The sequence below is a fragment of the Myxine glutinosa genome, chromosome 2 (genome assembly GCF_964187855.1).
Source record: "Myxine glutinosa chromosome 2, kmMyxGlut1.1, whole genome shotgun sequence".
Classification (NCBI taxonomy): domain Eukaryota; kingdom Metazoa; phylum Chordata; class Myxini; order Myxiniformes; family Myxinidae; genus Myxine; species Myxine glutinosa.
This window is the reverse complement of record NC_136262.1, coordinates 3,591,748-3,611,497: the sequence shown is the minus strand read 5'-3', so window position 1 is coordinate 3,611,497 and position 19,750 is coordinate 3,591,748. Positions and strand designations below refer to the sequence as shown.

The 19,750-nt window shown below is 51.4% G+C and overlaps 2 protein-coding genes across 2 annotated transcripts in view; both read right to left on the bottom strand.

The window, feature by feature from the left end:
• Window positions 1-19,750, bottom strand: part of LOC137422423 (phospholipid-transporting ATPase IC) — a 283,539-nt gene that overhangs the window by 260,079 nt on the left and 3,710 nt on the right.
• LOC144890718 (uncharacterized) overlaps window positions 3,204-19,750 on the bottom strand; it is a 34,086-nt gene continuing 17,539 nt past the window's right edge. Inside the window, exons 2-3 of the mRNA XM_078772344.1 lie at window positions 3,746-3,898; window positions 3,204-3,568 (exon numbers count right to left, since the gene is read on the bottom strand). Coding sequence (XP_078628470.1) covers window positions 3,345-3,568; window positions 3,746-3,898 — 377 coding nt within the window. The 3' untranslated portion in view covers window positions 3,204-3,344. The remainder of the gene's footprint in view (window positions 3,569-3,745; window positions 3,899-19,750) is intronic.

The window sequence follows — 19,750 nt, the reverse complement described above, 5'->3', positions numbered from 1 at the left end:
GTCAAAACGTCAACATGGCCCATGAGTGTCCATAAGGGTGCGACCCACCATCCATACTTCGGCCCCCCTGCGAGGAACACAGCTGCACCAGCCCCAGCTGGCCAATGTGGTGAGCACCTGCTGCCAACAACACTACCGCACGCACAACCACGGCCCTGGGGGAGACGGTCGCAGTGTGTGGCTTTCCCCGAACGTCACCTATGCCGCCCTCGTCCCCCAGTCCACAGAACCGCAGCCCCCCAGTGCCCACCCACACTTGACCACACCAAGGTCCAGTCGACAACCATGCTCCACCAGGAGACCCACCCAGAAGACATGGTCCACACACCTCGGACACCCATAGCACCACGTTGACCCGCAACTACACAACTTCATCCCCAAAACCCCGCGTCCCAAATATTGGTGCAATCGACCCCGCAACCAGTTGAAGGCTGTGTCCTGCTAACCTATCAATTTTGTCATAGCCTCCAACACTCTGGTCTAGCACACCTGGATCAATAATGGTGTCACTGTGCAGTGACCACCATTTCTCTTCACAAAATTCACCCTTAAATTTGCATCTGCCACTCAGATTACCCATGCCAAACATTTTTCACATTTTACTAACCTCACCAAAGAAAGATGCTTTGCCATACACATGCCAGCCGAGCATGGCCCATATGCTCGGCACTTTACACATTCCCGATTCGACAATCCCATTTCTCTCTTTCCAAACCAAGAGTCCACAAATCATAACGAGACATCTGTGGAAGATCATTCTCACCATCATGTTCCACAGATGCCCCAGTGGTTGTCCGGTGGGCTATCTCATTCCTGTCCATGCGGTTCGACCCACGTCCATAGCCCAGCACAGCATGGCAGGTCACCACATGCTGGCTGTCCCAGAGTCTCAGGGAGAGGGTGTCATGCCGCATGCCCGGGTGGTCACGACATCAGGCCCAAGTTGGCCGTCCGTGATGCCACCACCAAAGCGTGACCTACAACACCTCCCCCTAGTGGTCCTCATTAAATGTCATCCCAGGCTTGAGAAACCACCTCGGACCCCCTAGAGGTCTTAACCCCCACCAGGGGCCAGTGACCCTGTCGGCCCGAGCTATACGCTCGGGCGGCGCCCCGACGGACAAGGGACGCCACACTCCACCAGACCCCCCGTGGGGCCCAGGTCGTACCATGCCACCCATGGCTGGACCCCACGTCCAAATCTCGCCAGCACAGTCCCCCAGCTGGCTGGCATACCAAAATTTCCAAAGGGGCAACTTTTGCCCGATGCCATCGCCAATGACCTCTCCTGGCCCAAATTCCACAGCCTGGGGACCAACTCCAACTAAAGCAGCTCCACATAAAATTCCCATTTTAATTTTATTTTCGATTTCCTTTTAAAAATTTTGGCCCCAGGTGTCCAATAACCACAGCTACAGGTAACAACCCCTACCACAGGTTATTCTGCCCCTCCCGGCAGCTGGTCCAAATTCCCTACAAGGACCAAATCATCTGAGGCTCGATCTCCCGATCCTCCAACGTCCAAATCCAGCACGGAGCCAACACACTCCCCCAACTGGTTATTCAATTTTGGAGCCTCCGTTGCCAAATTGCAGTGTATGGTGAGGGTCCCTTCGGTCACTTCAACCACCTCCTCTGACCGGCTCAGTTCATCACCCAGACTCCTTTGGGCCTGAACAAACTCTACCTCCATGGGACTGTCCCAGGTCCCCAGCCGCTGTGTCACATCATTCTCATCATTCACATTCCCAATCAGTTCTGGCCCTCACAGGCCTTGATCAATAAATACATGGTCCGGCTCCATCACACGGACCCCCAATAACTCTACCCCCTGTTGCACTGCACAACCGCCCTCGTGCTGCACCACTCCAAATTCATCCCCCTGTTGAGGTGTTGTGGCATCCACCCGGCCCCAATGCACCTCCAGGCCAGCAGGTGGGAAACATTCCCTATTACAATTTTCACATTCAGTCTCCCCATCTACCTGTGGGCACTCCACATTCACCTGTGGGCACTCCATGTTCACCTGTGGACACTCCATGTTCACCTGTGGACACTCCACGTTCACCTGTGAAGTGTGGACACTCCACGTTCACCTGTGGAGTGTGGACACTCCACGTTCACCTGTGGACACTCCACATTCACCTGTGGACACTCCACGTTCACCTGTGGACACTCCACGTTCACCTGTGGACACTCCACGTTCACCTGTGGACACTCCACGTTCACCTGTGGACACTCCACGTTCACCTGTGGACACTCCACGTTCACCTGTGGACACTCCACGTTCACCTGTGGACACTCCACGTTCACCTGTGGACACTCCACGTTCACCTGTGGACACTCCACGTTCACCTGTGGACACTCCACGTTCACCTGTGGACACTCCACATTTACCTGTAGGCATTCCCCATTTCCTTCTGAATTTAATTTAATTGCCATTCCCGGCTCCTGAGTCCCATGCACATCTGCATGGGCCGCTCTCTCTCCCATTCCCAATTTGGCTTCCTCCCCGTTCCGATCGAATTTCTGCCACCCTTGGCTTCTCCTGGGCCCCAACGGCATTAAATCTCCTCATTTCGTTTATCATTTGCTCCTCCTGCTCCCTCAGAGCATTTAATAAATCTACTATGGTCTGGAGAGTTACAGGACCCGTCTCTGAGGCGGGGGAAGCTCCACTACCATGCTCAACCCCAACCATTTCCGATTCACCACCTAAACTGACAGAAGCCTCGCTACACACCTCCATTTCACCGACCTCCGACATCTGCTTTGAGGAAGGTCGTTTCCCACGCGCGTATTTATTTTAATTCCAAAAACAAAACTTAAATTTTCCGAAGACGCGATATCGCGCTTCGTGTGCCCAATGGACAATGCCAATTTCTCCGCCTCGAATAAAAAATTTTGCGTCCAAATTCTCCACACTCTTGACACCAGTTGTAATCAGGTTCAAATCCCACTCCTGAATACCATTTGTCATGTGGCCGCCTTTGATTAAAATCAGATGGTCATGGAAGCCGATTGCGAAGGCCTTAGCTCTCGAGGCGAAAACTCAATGGCGGACTCAAAGCCAGAAAGCTATACTTAATTGTGCGGGATGGAGGGGCGGCGCGAGACCCCTGCAGTCTTACCTGTTAAATCAACCACACGGAAACTGCGTTCAGATATATATATAGAAAAATAATACAAGGGTTTATTCACAAGGATGGTGGGACAGGAAAAGCACGCGCCGCTAACAAATGTCCTAATCGGGATGTCCCCACACGACAGATTTCGGATACGAGACGAGAGAATGAATTACGAAAAGAAACGTTCGTTATGTTTGGTGTTTGTGGTGTGTGGTCTTATCTGTCCATTGTCTTGTCCCCACGCGGCTCCAAGCTCCGGCGTGAAGAAACCCTTCGTCCGCTCGCACGCCCCGCCAGGCCCCGATGCGACTCGCTCAGCTGCACACCACGAGGTCCTGCCCGCTCAGTACCAACACTCGCTCCCTGCAGCAACAGCACCGCGAAGGGCCCAGCACCGCTCCACGCACCACGAAGAACGCGATCTCCAACACGAGCACGAACTCAGAACGAAGAGCGAAGAAAAACGGGCCAAAAGGGAGAGAGAGCAAGAGGAGAGCAAATGCGACTGCACGCTATGAAAACCCAGAGCGAAGAGGAAACCACGAGCGCGAGGAAGCCAGAAGAGAGCTGCTAGCTAAGAGCTGCTGAAAATGTCTTGCAGCGCTCCCTTTTGTAACCTGGGTTATGACGTCGGTCTCGGTGCGCCACCCAATCAGCGCCTCGTAGCTTCCCGCCGTTCACCGAACCTTCCAGCGCCTTCTCTCCAATGAACCACCCCTTCCTCCGTTGCGTCTTCGCGCCTCCCGCCCTGATTGGCTGGAGGTTCGCGCCTTCCACGCCAACAAATCACATGTTCCCTGTAGAGTGGTTATAGCTCGTGTCACTCGATGTTGCTAGGCCTGCCGGAGGTGTGGCCGGCGGCAGCCACCCGGCGGTGCCCCGATCTGGCTTCCTGCCTGTCTTCTTCCAAAGTCGCTGTGGTAAGGGAGGGGAATTAATTAATGTGTGCACTAAGGACCTATCTAAGTGTTTATATGTGTATGCATTGCCATAAAGGACAAAGGTTTGGCGACAGGGGGGACAATGAACAAAGGAATCTTATCCATAATCCCTGGACTATTTAGCATGCCCTGCTCCCTCGTAGCGGGGACATCAATACAGCTTATCCCCACAAACCGGACTACACATGGAACTTATTACAGGGTAGATTCCCTATCGCGACAGTCGAATACCTACCTACACAGATCTATCTGACTCTAGATATTCCTCTACCCAAATTCATAACAATACATACAAAGAAACATGCATAAATACATACAAACAAACATACATACATACAAATGAACATACAAACAAACAAACGAACATACATACAAACATACAAACAAACATACATACATGCATACAAAGAAAGATACATACATACATACAAACAAACACACAAACATACATACATACAAATGAACATACAAATGAGCATACATACAAAGAAACATACATACATACAAACAAACAAACGAACATACATAAAAACACATACATACACAAACACACATACACACACAAACACACATACACACACAAACACACATACACACATAAACACACATACACACATAAACACACAAATACACATACACACACAAACACATACATACAAACGAACATACAAACAAACATGCATACATACAAGTGAACATACATACAAACGAACAAACGAACACACATACAGTGCATTCAGAAAGTATTCAGACCCCTTTACTTTTTTCACATTTTGTTATGTTGCAGCCTTCACCTACATTTAATCAATAATTCTTCCTTGTGCTCATCGACGGGACACCTGGCTTATCGCCTATCCGATAGATGTCACACACAATGACATCTCACTCTGCCTGCTAACACCAGGACGGCAGTTTATAGCAGGGGGGGGGGGGGGGGGGGGAGGGGATTCGGGTCTTATATGAGTATGCATACCTCTCGGGTAGGTTATCCTTACAGCAAATGAGACTTAGATCAATATAAATAAAGTGAGAAACAGAGTTGGTTGATTGAACTTGTAACGATTTGTTAAATAACCTTTAATGGATGTATAAACAATGCTTATTTAATTTTTTTAAGTGAGTTTAAATTAGGTGATCCTCACTCAAAGTAATTATGTGTGTGTGCACTCTCTGATGTTCACACTCAAATAAATAACACGAGGAGAGCTCACCTTACAAAAAGGTAAATAGAGCATTATTGTTTTCGGGTATAAATCGCTGAACATTCAAAATCTCCCTCTCCAATAGCAAACCAAAAAAGTAAACTTATAACACTATATAGTTAACATGGTTTAGTAAACTTATAATATCATATAGTTCACATGGTTTAGTAAACTTATAATATCATATCATTCACATGGTTTAGTAAACTTATAACACTATATAGTTAACATGGTTTAGTAAACTTATAATATCATATAGTTCACATGGTTTAGTAAACTTATAATATCATATCATTCACATGGTTTAGTAAACTTATAACACTATATAGTTAACATGGTTTAGTAAACTTATAACACTATATAGTTAACATGGTTTAGTAAACTTATAATATCATATAGTTCACATGGTTTAGTAAACTTATAATATCATATCATTCACATGGTTTAGTAAACTTATAATATCATATCATTCACATGGTTTAGTAAACTTATAATATCATATAGTTCACATGGTTTAGTAAACTTATAATATCATATAGTTCACATGGTTTAGTAAACTTATAATATCATATAGTTCACATGGTTTAGTAAACTTATAATATCATATAGTTCACATGGTTTAGTAAACTTATAATATCATATAGTTCACATGGTTTAGTAAACTTATAATATCATATCATTCACATGGTTTAGTAAACTTATAATATCATATAGTTCACATGGTTTAGTGAACTTATAATATCATATCATTCACATGGTTTAGTAAACTTATAACATCATATAGTTCACATGGTTTAGTAAACTTATAATATCATATCATTCACATGGTTTAGTAAACTTATAACATCATATAGTTCACGTGGTTTAGTAAACTTATACTATCATATAGTTCACATGGTTTAGTAAACTTATAACATCATATAGTTCACATGGTTTTGTAAACTTATAACATCATATAGTTCACATGGTTTAGTAAACTTATAATATTGTTGCGGATATGGGATTTGGCCTCCATCCATATCCGCTTGTAAATATTCCCCTATTTCCCCAATACTCCCCAACTATCCCCAATCCCCCATTCCCTAGTCCCATTGTCTGTAAACAACACTCTGTAGCCCCGACCTTCCCCTTTTTCCCCCATTAAATGTCGTGCCCAGGTTCACCGCATCTCACGTAGACAACTATAGGACATCTTGCTAGTTATTCTTAGTCTATGTCAGTTAAGGACTCGTTTCCATTAATTCTGACTCTTCGTTGCACCAGAATGTGATTGTATGGCACAAGTAGTAAGTTTAGGACCTCCCAGTACCTCCCCGCATCTCTTCCTCATGAAACAACAACACCAACAACAACAACAGCGGCGCGGGGAGTGCGCGTCCTCACTCCGGCTTGGTTAGCCGCCATTGACCATGTGCTCCGACGGGGTTACCACGCAGGGGCTGACTGTCAGCTCCTCGTCAAGGGCGGAGCCCGGTAACCCCCCGCACCCAATAAGAAGCGGCGGACCGATTCCATCTGGGGCGGAGCTAACGAGCCGAGGGCGTGTCACTCCCCGCTGGACATGCGCAGGAAGACGGAGGTGACGTCAGATGCGCCTCAGCTTGGAGAGAAACGGACGCCACCTTCCGAGCGCGACAATACCTCCCCGCATATCTGGACCGGACCGTGTGGATTCTGCCCCTGAGCCAAGGTGCACCTTGAGCCATCGACTGCCTGCCCTCCCCTGCCATCAATCCCCGTGTAAGTCAGTCTTGTCCCGTTTGTCTGTGGTCTGTCAGGGCTAAGATAAGACCGTGTATAAGTGCCCATCTTTCTGTGCTGTACCTCTGTGCCGTGTAATCTAAACGTTCTGCATAACTCATATTATATCCTCCTCCGGAGGTCTTGAGAACTGTACCCCTGGTGTCGTGTCATTTAAACCCAGCCGTTGTGTCCTTTCCTTCATTGATTTAGCATAGCGCGATTCGGCCAACGTTCGAGTGTAATCGGGTAACTTGTGCGAACACGGCGGCCATTCCGCTCGGTCAAACAACATCTAAGTCGTGTCCGTAACAATTGGTGTCAGGAGTGGGATTGGACCCGAGCGCGTTTCACGCGCTCGAAATTATAACGGCGAAATTTGATTGTGTTTTACAAAAATAAAAACCCGAATTTTGAAAGTCGCGCTATGGCGGATCAAGACGGCTGCGTTCCGGTAGAGGAGAGTGAGGCAGGGTCGATCCAGGACCAAATTGAGGGACATGAGGAGAGCGAAGCAGTGAGGGTGGCAGGGTCGCAAAATAGCGTCGTCGCGCACGAGGTTACGGGCGCGCAAAATGGCGCCTTGCTCATGGCCACGGCGACCACGCCCGCGACCGTAGTAGCGCCGCTGGTAGATTTGAACCTTTTTTTAATACAAATGAAGGCCCTTATGGCCCAGAATAGTGAGCAAATGAGGGCTGATAGTAAGCGATTGGGTGAGCGATTGGAGGGCCAAATGGGGGTAATGAGGGACGAAGCGAGGGGTACCGGTGAGGGATTAGACAATAGATTAGGGGAAATACAGGAGGGTTTAATGGGGGTAGAAAACAGAATGGCCGCTCAAGAGAATCAAATGGAAGGGATGTAAAAGGGGTTAGAGGGGTTAGAAAACAGTATGGAAGGCAAATTGAGGGACATGAGGGACCAAGCGGAAAGGGAAGTTAAACAAATGGGGCAGCAGATAGAGGGGGTCAGAATGGGGGTAGAAACCAAACTGGATGCTCACAGTGAGGAAATGGAGCAGATGAGGGTGGCATCTGGGCAGGAGATGCAAGTGATGGGAGAAGAGATCAGAAGAGGTGTGAGTGAGGAGGTCGGAGGAGTGCGCGAGGAGGTGAGGCACTGTAAGGAGCGCATGGAGAAGGAGGTGAGAAAGGGGACTGTAAAATTGCAAGGTGGTATAGAGGAGTTGACGCTGGGAGTAGAACAACTGACAGTGGGACAAAAGGAGTTGGGGGACCAGGTAAAGAAGAACACAGCGGTAATAGAGGGTTTAAAATCGACACAGAAGGAGATGAAAAAGGACGTAGGGGTAATTAAAAAAGAGTGTCAGACGGTACATGAGGACCTGACGAGGAAAATGAACAAGGTGGTAGAGGTGATGGAGGTTAAAGAGCGGGAGGTGCGGGAGCACATAGAAAAAAATTAAGTGGAGTTAGAGGAAGAACTTAAAGGGGCGCACGAGGAGATGAAGGAGGTGAAGCAGAAATTAGAAGAAGTGGAAGAAGGGGTGAGCGAAATTAAGAAGCGACGGAGAGAGGATAAGAAAGAGATAAAGGAGGAAGTAAAAGAATTGGTCCAAAGTCTGTGTTCGGATCGTGATGATGTGCTCATTAACCGGATGAGGGATTCGCAGGTGATGGAGGAGAAGCGAAGAGAAAGAGGACCCGGTGTAAGTGGTGACCAATATGGTCGTGCGTATGATGCGCCAGGTGATTTAATAAGCTTGGGGGTCGAGATAGACCCGGATGTTCGTGAGAGGCCAAGAGTGAGGTGTATGGCTGGTCCGGAGGGTATGGAACGAGAGGTGCGAGGTGTGGGTGAGCAAGGTTGTGGTGGTATGGAATGGGTAGCGGGTTGCGGAAGTGTGACCCATGCATCGACACCAACAGGGGTAGTTGTTAGAGGGACCGGGGAGGCACGAGAGCCCCTTGGGGGTAATGTACTGTGGGGGCCCGGCCGGTTCGGCCCCGCGCTGACCCCGCAAGGGGCGACGCACGGGGTCCGGCAGGCGGGCAACGACTCGCATACGAGGTGGTCCCGTAAGGTCCCACTCGCGCCGTATGACGGCAAGAGTGATCTACGCGCGTACCTGGCGCAGTTCGACTGTGTGTGTAAGGGCAACGGTTGGGGTGAGGACGAAGGTGGAGTACACCTGGTGGCCGCATTGCGCGGCGCGGCGGCGGAGGTGCTGACGGCATACCAGCGGGTGCTCTCACCCTGCCAGCCCTCCGCGACGCCCTAATTAATCGATTCGGCATTGAACAGCAGAGCGAGCTTGTTAAAGCTCAGCTCGCGCTGCGAAAACGCAAGCCCCAGGAAGCCATCGGGGAACTTGCCCACGACATTCGCCGCGCAGTGGGGATCGCACATGCTAGCATGGCAGCGGATTCCCAGGAAAGCCTGGCGCTGGACCATTTTATCCAGGTCCTCCCGGATATTGAGCTCCGGCAACAGCTTGCCATGTGGCGTCTGCAGACTCTGAGCCAGGCGGCTGACGCTGCGGCCCGTTGGGAAGCAGCGAGGCCCCTGGCCCGGGGGAGCGAGCGTCACGCAATGGCGGTCCGCCAGGTGGGACCTCCGATGGAGGGCGGACCCGTTAGGGGGCCCGCCCCCGACGTGAGTCCTGACCTGGCGGGCATGGTCCGGAGGCTGGTGGACCAGCGCCTGGTGGGACCTGGACCATGGCAGGCGGCCCCGGAGGTGGCCCGCGGTGGACCACGAGCGGGTAATCCAATTCGGACCTACAGGGGGGGAAATTTGGAATTCCGGAGACAAGCACCTTATCAGGTGAGGTGCTATACTTGCAACCGTCTGGGTCACCTGGCGCGGCACTGTCGAGCCACGCGCCGGGATGATCCCGGGCGGTTGAGGTCCTCAACTCCGCCCAGGGGGGAGCGGGTTAGCCGACCCCAGACACCCCCCCGCCAGACCCCGGGAAACTAGAAGGTGTCGGGCACGTAGGGCGGTGTTCGGCAGAAGAGGATGGAGGAGAGCCCTCATTGACGCGACAGGTCATTTATTGTGGCCAGATTGGAACCGGTAGCCTGACAATCAGATGCAAAATTGCCGGCGTGGGGGTAGACGCCGTAGTGGACACAGGAGCTAGCGCCACGATCATCAGCCCTGTGGTCCTTGATTCGAGCGCAGGTGGCTGGGATAAGATCCAGCGCCTGCAAAATTATAGTTTGCAACTCGCTAACGGGGTAACGGCCCCGATCATAGGGCGTGGTTCTGTGACCCTCAAGTTAGGGTCGGTAAGGAGGGAGATAGATGTTTGGGTGGCGGAGGTGTGCGACCCATGTTTAATAGGGTTGGATTTGTTGACTGCCAGCGGTTGTAAAATCGACTTGTGCCGGGGGATCCTGCAGGTGGGAGTAGAAGAGCTGCCGTTAGGGGGAGTGAGCACGGCCGAGAGAGCGGAGCTGGAGGCTTCCGAGGCCGTGACCATTCCCCCAAGGGCCGAGGCGATAGTGCCGGCCCGGTGGGCAGCTCGCCCAACATGGCAGGAGTCCTGCGGCCTGGTCGAACCGGTGGCAGCGCAGTCCATACCGGGTTTAATCGTGGGCCGCACCCTTGTAAAAACGGACGGACCGGTAGTGGCCGTCCGGGTAATAAATATAAGTACAGAACCACGCACTATAGTAAGGGGCACGAGGGTAGCTGGCTGCACCCCAGTTGAGGAAGTCGCGACAGTGAGGGGCGAGAACGTCCGGCCGAGCCGGCCCCGGGGGGAGCCTTCAATAAGAAGTAGGAATTGGCCCGATCCCATTTGCGAGATGGTAAATCGTAGTAGCGTAGAGTTGGGAGGTACCCAGAGGGAGGCCTTACACAAACTGGTTGGGTCCCATTTGGACCTCTTCTCCCTGTCCACCGAGGATATTGGACGTACGGGCCTGGTGAAACATCAGATCCACACCGGTGAGGCCCGGCCTATTCGTCAGGCCGCCCGACGGCTCCCTTGGAGCAAGAGGGCGGAAGCTGACGAGCAGGTTGAAAAAATGCTCGACGCAGGCGTGATCGAGCCCTCGGGAAGTCCTTGGATGTCACCTGTTGTGCTGGTCAAAAAGAAGGATGGGACCACGCGGTTCTGCGTGGACTATCGCCAGCTAAACAACGTGACACTCAAGGACTCATATCCCCTGCCAAGGATTGATGACACCCTCGATGCCGTTGCGGGCTCAAATTGGTTCTCAACTTTGGACCTCAAGAGTGGGTATTGGCAGGTGGAGATGGATAGGGCAGGGAAGGAGAAAACGGCATTCTCCACAGGTAAGGGACTGTATCAGTTTACTGTGATGCCGTTTGGTTTGTGTAACGCCCCCGCCACCTTTGAAAGATTGATGGAACATGTACTAGGCGGCATGCCATGGCAATCATGCCTGGTGTACCTGGATGACGTCCTAGTACATGCCAAAACGTTCCCCCAGGCAGTAGCTAATTTGGACCAGGTGTTCGGGTGCCTCAGACAGGCAGGGTTGAAGCTGAACCCGAGTAAGTGCACCTTGTTTGCCAAGGAGGTGGCCTATTTAGGCCACGTCATCGGTTGCGAGGGGGTAAAAACGGACCCAGACAAAATTAAAGCGGTAGAGGAGTGGCCCGCACCACGTACCATCAAAGAGGTGCGGGGATTTTTGGGACTCTGCTCCTACTACCGGCGCTTTGTGGCGAAATTTGCGGAGTTGGCCCGTCCCCTCCACCGGCTTACGGAGAAGGGGACGCGATTTAATTGGACACGGGAGTGCCACGAGGCCTTCCAAAAATTGAAGGGGTGTCTAACATCCGCACCCCTTCTAGCGTACCCCACTAGCAACGGGGCATTTACCCTGGACACGGATGCGAGCCAGGAAGGATTGGGCGCAGTTTTGTCTCAGACACAGGAGGGCGTGGAGAGAGTGATTGGTTATTATAGTCGGGCCTTAAGTAGGCCCGAGCGAAATTATTGCGTCACTCGCAAAGAGTTATTGGCTATGCTGGCTGCCATGAACCATTTCCACCCGTACTTGTACGGGCGGAAATTTTTGGTTAGAACTGACCATTCCTCCTTGCAATGGCTCCTTCGGTTCAAGGAACCAGAGGGCCAAATTGCAAGGTGGTTGGAAAAGTTGCAGCAGTACGATTTTGATGTGGCCCATAGGGCCGGGAAGGCCCATGGTAATGCGGACGCACTCTCTCGGCGTCCTTGTCTGGGGGAAAACTGCAAATTTTGTGCGAGACACGAGGAGAGGGAACAATTGGGCGATTCGGACCCGACCCTCGTTGTCCGGGCAACCCGGGTGAGAGGGCCAATTTTGCCACTAACCGCAGATGAGGAATTCGGAACTTTGGCTTGGAGCGCGGCCCAGCGGGAGGACCCCGTACTGGGGCCGGTGCACGAATGGGTGAGATTGGGGCAAAGACCTAATGGGGAAGAGGTCACCCCCCTCGGGGCACAGACCAAGGCGTATTGGGCTCAGTGGCAGACCCTGGAATTGAAGGATAACATCTTGTATCGCAAGTGGGTGGAGGTTCCCTCTGATAAAACTTCCTGGCTGGTGGTAGTCCCAAATAAATTTAAGACCGATATATTGCAACAGGTGCATGGTACCCGCCCCGGCGGCCATTTGGGCAGGACAAAGACGACATCGCAGGTACGCCGGAGGTTTTATTGGGTGAATATGGGGCGCGACATACAGGACTGGTGTCGGAGATGCGACGCCTGTACTGCCAAAAAGGGACCAGCACGGAGGATGAGGGCCCCCCTTCAATTACACCAGGTGGGGGCCCCCCTAGAGCGGGTGGCCATGGATATCCTAGGCCCACTACCCCGCACCAGCCTAGGTAATAAGTACATCCTCGTTGTGATGGACTACTTCACCAAGTGGCCGGAGGCCTACGCCCTCCCCAACCAAGAAGCAGGGGTGGTAGCGCAGGCCTTCGTGGAAGGATTTGTGTGCCGGCATGGGATTCCACAGGAGTTGCACACCGACCAGGGACGAAATTTTGAGAGCAAATTGTTAAAGATGTGTGCAGTCTCCTGTCAATTCGGAAAACCAGAACAACGCCTTTAAGACCTCAATCTGACGGGATGGTGGAAAGATTCAACCGAACTTTAATCCAACAACTGGCACTGTTCACCGCCACCCGTCAGGATGACTGGGACGAACATCTCCCTTATTTGCTCATGGCCTACCGAACCAGCCAGCACGGGGCCACCGCATGCAGTCCAGCGTTGCTTATGTATGGGCGGGAGTTACGGGCTCCCGCCGACTTGCTATGCGGTCCCGTGCCAGACACAGTGGTTAACCCGCCGAGGGAGGGGTACGCACGTCACCTAGAGGAAGGCATGGAGCTAGTCCATGCCTTCGCCTGCCGCCAACTCCATCTGGCGGGGTAAAAGATGAAGCGCAGGTACGACCACCGGAGCCAGGGGAGTCAGTACACTCCGGGGATGAAGATTTGGTTCTTCAATCCCCGGAGGAGGAAGGGTAGGTGCCCGAAACTCACCTCTCCCTGGCAAGGCCCGGGGGTCGTCCTGTCGCAAGTCTGTGACGTGGTAGTAAAGATCAAAATGGGGCCACGAGCCCTCCCTCGGATCGTCCACGCCGACCGGATAAGGCCTTACACCGGCGAGCAGGCGCCCCCGTGGATTGCCTCGGCTTTAGATGCCGAGGTGGGACCCAGTACCTCTGAATAAGGGGGGCTTATTAGTGCCAGAGGACTGGGGGATTGATGAGCGATGGGCCCGGTGGGTAAGGGTGGCATCCCTGCCACCCTTCCCATGGGTGGGGCAAATGCGCTATAGCTTATGGGGTGTATGGCAGTGAAAACTAGCCCGGGTGGGTTAGGATATTGATAGGGACCTAGAAGATGACATTAGGTAACGTTAAGGTTAGTTAGTGACTGATACCTGTAGTGGGGACGCAGGTAGATTAGTGTGGATTATAATGACGAGGGAGCGCAATAGTTTAAAGGGACGACTGGGAAGCGCAAGTTTCAGAGGGGAGTAGTTAGATGAGATGATGCTGTGTGAGAGCTGGACAGGTGTGTGGAGCAGTGTGGAGCAGTGTGGAGCAGTGTATGAGTAGTGAGTGTTGTGGATCAGCGCGAATGCGCTTTGGGGAGAGAAGGGTGCAGGTGGCACCAGGTATGAGAGCACAGGTGTGCAAGTACAGGTGTGTGGAATATATGGAGCAGAGAATGAGTGGTGTGGAGAGAGTTGGAGTAAGTGGTACGGAGTGGTGTGCATAGTGCGAAGGTGTGGATGGGGGAAGAGTGGACCCCTTTCACGAGTACCCGGGGCGGGTAGTGTAAGTGTTAGGTAGAGGGTATAGGTAAATTGTGGTTGGATATTGGCATTTGTGGTGCGGTTGCAGAATGGTATTGTGGATGGGTGCATTAGTGTTGTGGAAATGGCTGGGCGTGTAGCCTGTTAGTGTGTGTAGTTGGTTGGGCACTCCACCACTGTGAGGATGTCGGCCAGGTGAGGCCGCAGGTGGGCTCTGGGAGCCGTTAGTGTCAGTGGGGCCCGAGGATCCGGAGGACGGACCCGGGTAGCCCAGTGCCAGAGAGGGCACCGAGTGGGGAGAGCGCCAGAGGGCCTTCCCCAGGTAGTTAGGTTAGGGTAAGGAGCAGGTAAGCTCGGAGGCAACTGCAGTGGTGGAGGTGTGCAGGTGGGTAGACCTGCTGGGAGAGCTACACGTCGCAGCCCAGAAATTGTGCGAAGGCACCGGGAGATGAATCGGGGGAGTGAGACCCCAAATTGAAAAGCACCACCGTTTGGCCAATGGGAATTGGTTTTTAGAACCCATAGTGTAAGTTGGCCAATGGATTGGCAGGGAAAGACCCCGGGTAATGTAAAGTTGTTAAAGTCATTTAGGAAATAGTTAGGATTGATGAACCTGTCGCACCATACGCAGCCACTTACCTGTGGTGATGATGATGACTCCACACCTGTGTTTTCTTTGTTCTGTGTGCAGGAAATGAGAATTGCTGTGTGGATTGGTGAGACGCATCACGACGTGGATGAGACATTGGGGTGATTCCATCTCTCCCTCCTTAGGAGGGACTGATGATGAATTGGTGATGGCAAATTTTGATGTTGAGTTGGAGATGGCAAATTGTGATGAGAGTTGGAAATGGCAAATTTGATTGGTTAGGAGGGAAAGAAGACGAATTTGGTTTATGGGAGGAACGGGGAAGACAGTAGGGACGTTGTTGATGTGTAAAGTAGATGTTTATGGGTAGTGTTGTGTTTTGTGGATACAGTAAGGGGTAAGGGAGGGGCAATGTAGGTTACCTGGTGGGGGGGGGGGGGCGTACGGTAGGAACGTACCTGTCTCACCTGGTTCCCATGTGCCCCCAGTGTGCATCATCTTATATTGCGTGCACTTTTGCGCCCTTACCACCTTACTCACTTGTCCTCTTCTTTTGTCTCCCACCTCCGAGGATCTGGCTTTGGGGCAGAGAGAGAGGAGAGAGAGGTGCTGGCTCCGCAGTTGTGGGCCTGTACTTTCGCTGCTTGCTGCCTGGATCGATACACCATATGGACCGCAATTTTGGTGGCCGCCCACAATGGACCGCAGTTCTTTTGCGGGCAAGCACCACCCGTTGATGGACCTCTGGGTCAACGTGGCACCTATGCCATACAGGTGAACCACTTATAGTTGGCCCCCTGACGGCCACAATTTAGAAATGGACGCGGTTGGCGCCTTTCTTTATTTTTAAAGAAGCCAGAAGGCCAAGTGCTCCATGAAGGCAAGACCAGCGGCAGAACATCGGCCGGCTGCGACACCACCGGTGATTGTTGAACACTTTATTGGTGCACCGGATGGTGCTGACTGTACATGATGGGGTGGTGCTTTTGGTGCTTGGATGGGGTGCTCTGCACATTATTAAAGGCCGTAAGGCCACAGGGCACTCGTGGGTTGGTGTATCGATGCTGGCATGCGTGCTCTCTCTATGCATAACATCTGCATGTGTTCCTCCAAAAACAGGTCCTGGATCGTAGTGTAAATATCAGTGTAGTCTTGTGTAAATGATGCTCCCTACCGGCTGTATGTTTAGTTTGAGGATTATTTCCGCGACTCGGTTATCCTGTGGGTGTGTTTCTGAGAGGAGAAGGGTGCAACGTCGCAGGGGGACATATTTACTCATTTGTGAACATCTGTAAAACTGTCGCACTCAGGGTTGAGTTAATAGTAGAGGGAACTAGATCTGAGTGCCACACTAACGTAGGTAAAGATTTATCGGGTCGGGACGCCCCGAGGTAGAGAAGGGTGCAATGTTGCGGATATGGGATTTGGCCTCCATCCATATCCGCTTGTAAATATTCCCCTATTTCCCCAATACTCCCCAACTATCCCCAATCCCCCATTCCCTAGTCCCATTGTCTGTAAACAACACTCTGTAGCCCCGACCTTCCCCTTTTTCCCCCATTAAATGTCGTGCCCAGGTTCACCGCATCTCACGTAGACAACTATAGGACATCTTGCTAGTTATTCTTAGTCTATGTCAGTTAAGGACTCGTTTCCATTAATTCTGACTCTTCGTTGCACCAGAATGTGATTGTATGGCACCAGTAGTAAGTTTAGGACCTCCCAGTACCTCCCCGCATCTCTTCCTCATGAAACAACAACACCAACAACAACAACAGCGGCGCGGGGAGTGCGCGTCCTCACTCCGGCTTGGTTAGCCGCCATTGACCATGTGCTCCGACGGGGTTACCACGCAGGGGCTGACTGTCAGCTCCTCGTCAAGGGCGGAGCCCGGTAACCCCCCGCACCCAATAAGAAGCGGCGGACCGATTCCATCTGGGGCGGAGCTAATGAGCCGAGGGCGTGTCACTCCCCGCTGGACATGCGCAGGAAGACGGAGGTGACGTCAGATGCGCCTCAGCTTGGAGAGAAACGGACGCCACCTTCCGAGCGCGACAATACCTCCCCGCATATCTGGACCGGACCGTGTGGATTCTGCCCCTGAGCCAAGGTGCACCTTGAGCCATCGACTGCCTGCCCTCCCCTGCCATCAATCCCCGTGTAAGTCAGTCTTGTCCCGTTTGTCTGTGGTCTGTCGGGGCTAAGATAAGACCGTGTATAAGTGCCCATCTTTCTGTGCTGTACCTCTGTGCCGTGTAATCTAAACGTTCTGCATAACCCATATTATATCCTCCTCCGGAGGTCTTGAGAACTGTACCCCTGGTGTCGTGTCATTTAAACCCAGCCGTTGTGTCCTTTCCTTCATTGATTTAGCATAGCGCGATTCGGCCAACGTTCGAGTGTAATCGGGTAACTTGTGCGAACACGGCGGCCATTCCGCTCGGTCAAACAACATCTAAGTCATGTCCGTAACAATATCATATCATTCACATGGTTTAGTAAACTTATAATATCATATCATTCACATGGTTTAGTAAACTTATAATATCATATCATTCACATGGTTTAGTAAACTTATAACATCATATAGTTCACATGGTTTAGTAAACTTATAATATCATATCATTCACATGGTTTAGTAAACTTATAATATCATATCATTCACATGGTTTAGTAAACTTATAACATCATATAGTTCACATGGTTTAGTAAACCTATAACATTATATAGTTGACATCGTTTAGTAAACTTATAACATTATATAGTTAACATCGTTTAATACACGACGAAGACCCGCAAAGACAACGGCAAATGATCGTTTCCATGGTAATATTGTTACGTGGTCCCCTCGGTGAATACCTGGTCTCGGTGACCCCCGGACCGTGAGAGGAACTCCGCCAGCAAGCTGTATTATATATGCGCTTTCGCCACGCAATCCATATGAATTTCACCCAGGAGACAACTGATGTTCAAGGATATATTTCCAATGGTAATGATACCATACAATTTCAATGACACTACCACGGAGATTTTCCCCGAGCAATCAACAATACACAACCATCAACAATTCCCAATTCACAAACACTTCCCTATGAGTAAGATGGCCATCTTATATATGTGTGTCCCGGTGAGTACTCACAACCCCCTCTCGGTCTCTGCTCCTCACAATGTCTCTGGGCCCCTCCTGACCAAGATACTGGTCGGCGTCTCCGCACTCGGGCGGTTGAACGAACCCCGGGTGGACGTTTCTCCACCGGGCAGGTATCGTACCAGGCACCGTGGCTGCAGCCCCTCATGGCCACGCGAAGCGGGTACGGTCGAGCAAGCCAAACCCCACGCCGCTTGCAAGGCGCGTTAGGCCCCAACGTGCGACCCGCACGCGTCTGTTTAGACGGTGCCGCGAACGATGCCAGACGCGGGGTCGATGCACGGCCCCACGTCAACTTGACGTCTCCACCGGGCAGGTACACGTCCCGGTGATTCCTCTCGCCAGACAGGCTTCGGAACGCCGCTTTTCCACGCAGCGCAAGGTCGATCCCACCTTTTTTCGGAGCGGGGCGAGGAAGAATACTACTCGTCCCTTTTCTTCCTCGTGTCTTTTTTTTCTTCCGTTTCCGGTCACTTCCGTTTCCGGCCACTTGTTCAGAAGGGCTCCTGACCCTCCAATCACAACAACCCTTAATATACTACACACGGATAAGCCAAGACCTGAATGGTAATCCACATACATTCACATAAATATGTAACACTCCCCCCCTTCAAGAAAGAAAGTTTGAACCCAGCGAAAACTTTCTTTGCCGGCCAATTTGGAGAAACAAACCAGATAACTCAACCCCCCCACATTATCAGTTCCCCCCGGGCACAGTTATCACTTAAAAATAAAGCAACCAAAATTTCACCACAACCCCTCCAGATTACTCACTCTGGACTAAGCACCAGCAACGACCTTGTCCCTGCCAAATCAAACTCCATCTCATGACCCTCTGACTTGGACCGTCAGTTTCTTGTGAATGAAGGTTAAGGGGTTGATCAAAGATCCAAAGTTAAGCCACTCGAGAGCACTTTTTCCGGGAGGCCAAGCCGAGTATTCACTACATGGATGCCTTTAGGAACGTGGAGTTCACGGTTAGTCCGTGCAGGAAAGTTCTCTACATGGGCGCCTTGAGGAACGTGGAGTTCACGGTTAGTCCGTGTAGGAATCTTGGCTCGGCGGCTCCGCCGCATTCAGTGCTTCAACTTCTCAGAACTTCCCTAATACTTAGGGTGGGACCACTTGTCCCTGTAGTCCCAGGAATAGCGGTCTCCTTCTCGGCCACTACTTTGCCAATCCTTCCTTCGGGAGCGGCCGTAACTCAGGGAGCCTCCATAATAATATTGATTGCGGCCACCACCAAAACTACCGCCCAGTTGTCCTCTCCTGTAGACCTCTCGACGTCTACGAAATGCCTTCCCTACTGTTATGGTCCGACCCTCCAAATCCTTGCCATTCCAATTCTTCTCTGCCTCTCTGGCGTCTTTTGTGCTGGCAAACGTGACAAAGCCGAACCCTCTTGACTGTTGCGTTTCCCAGTCTCTTACCAACCGCACTTCCACCAGCGGCCCATATCTGTTGAAGACAGAGGTCAGAACTTCTTCCTCTGTTTTGAAGTTCAGTCCCCCTACAAATAACTTGGCACTTTTGTCGCCATCCCGAGCTGGTGTGGCGTTATTTTCCCTGCTGGGCTCTTTACCAACCCTCAGGTTACCATAAACTTGCCCCCCGGCCAAATCATTCCCGATAACCACAGATACACCCTCTACAGGAAGCGTGGCTTGTAAACCGACGGTGACCGGTCCTGACACCAAATCGGACTCCAAATGGATGACATGAAGGGGAGCACTAA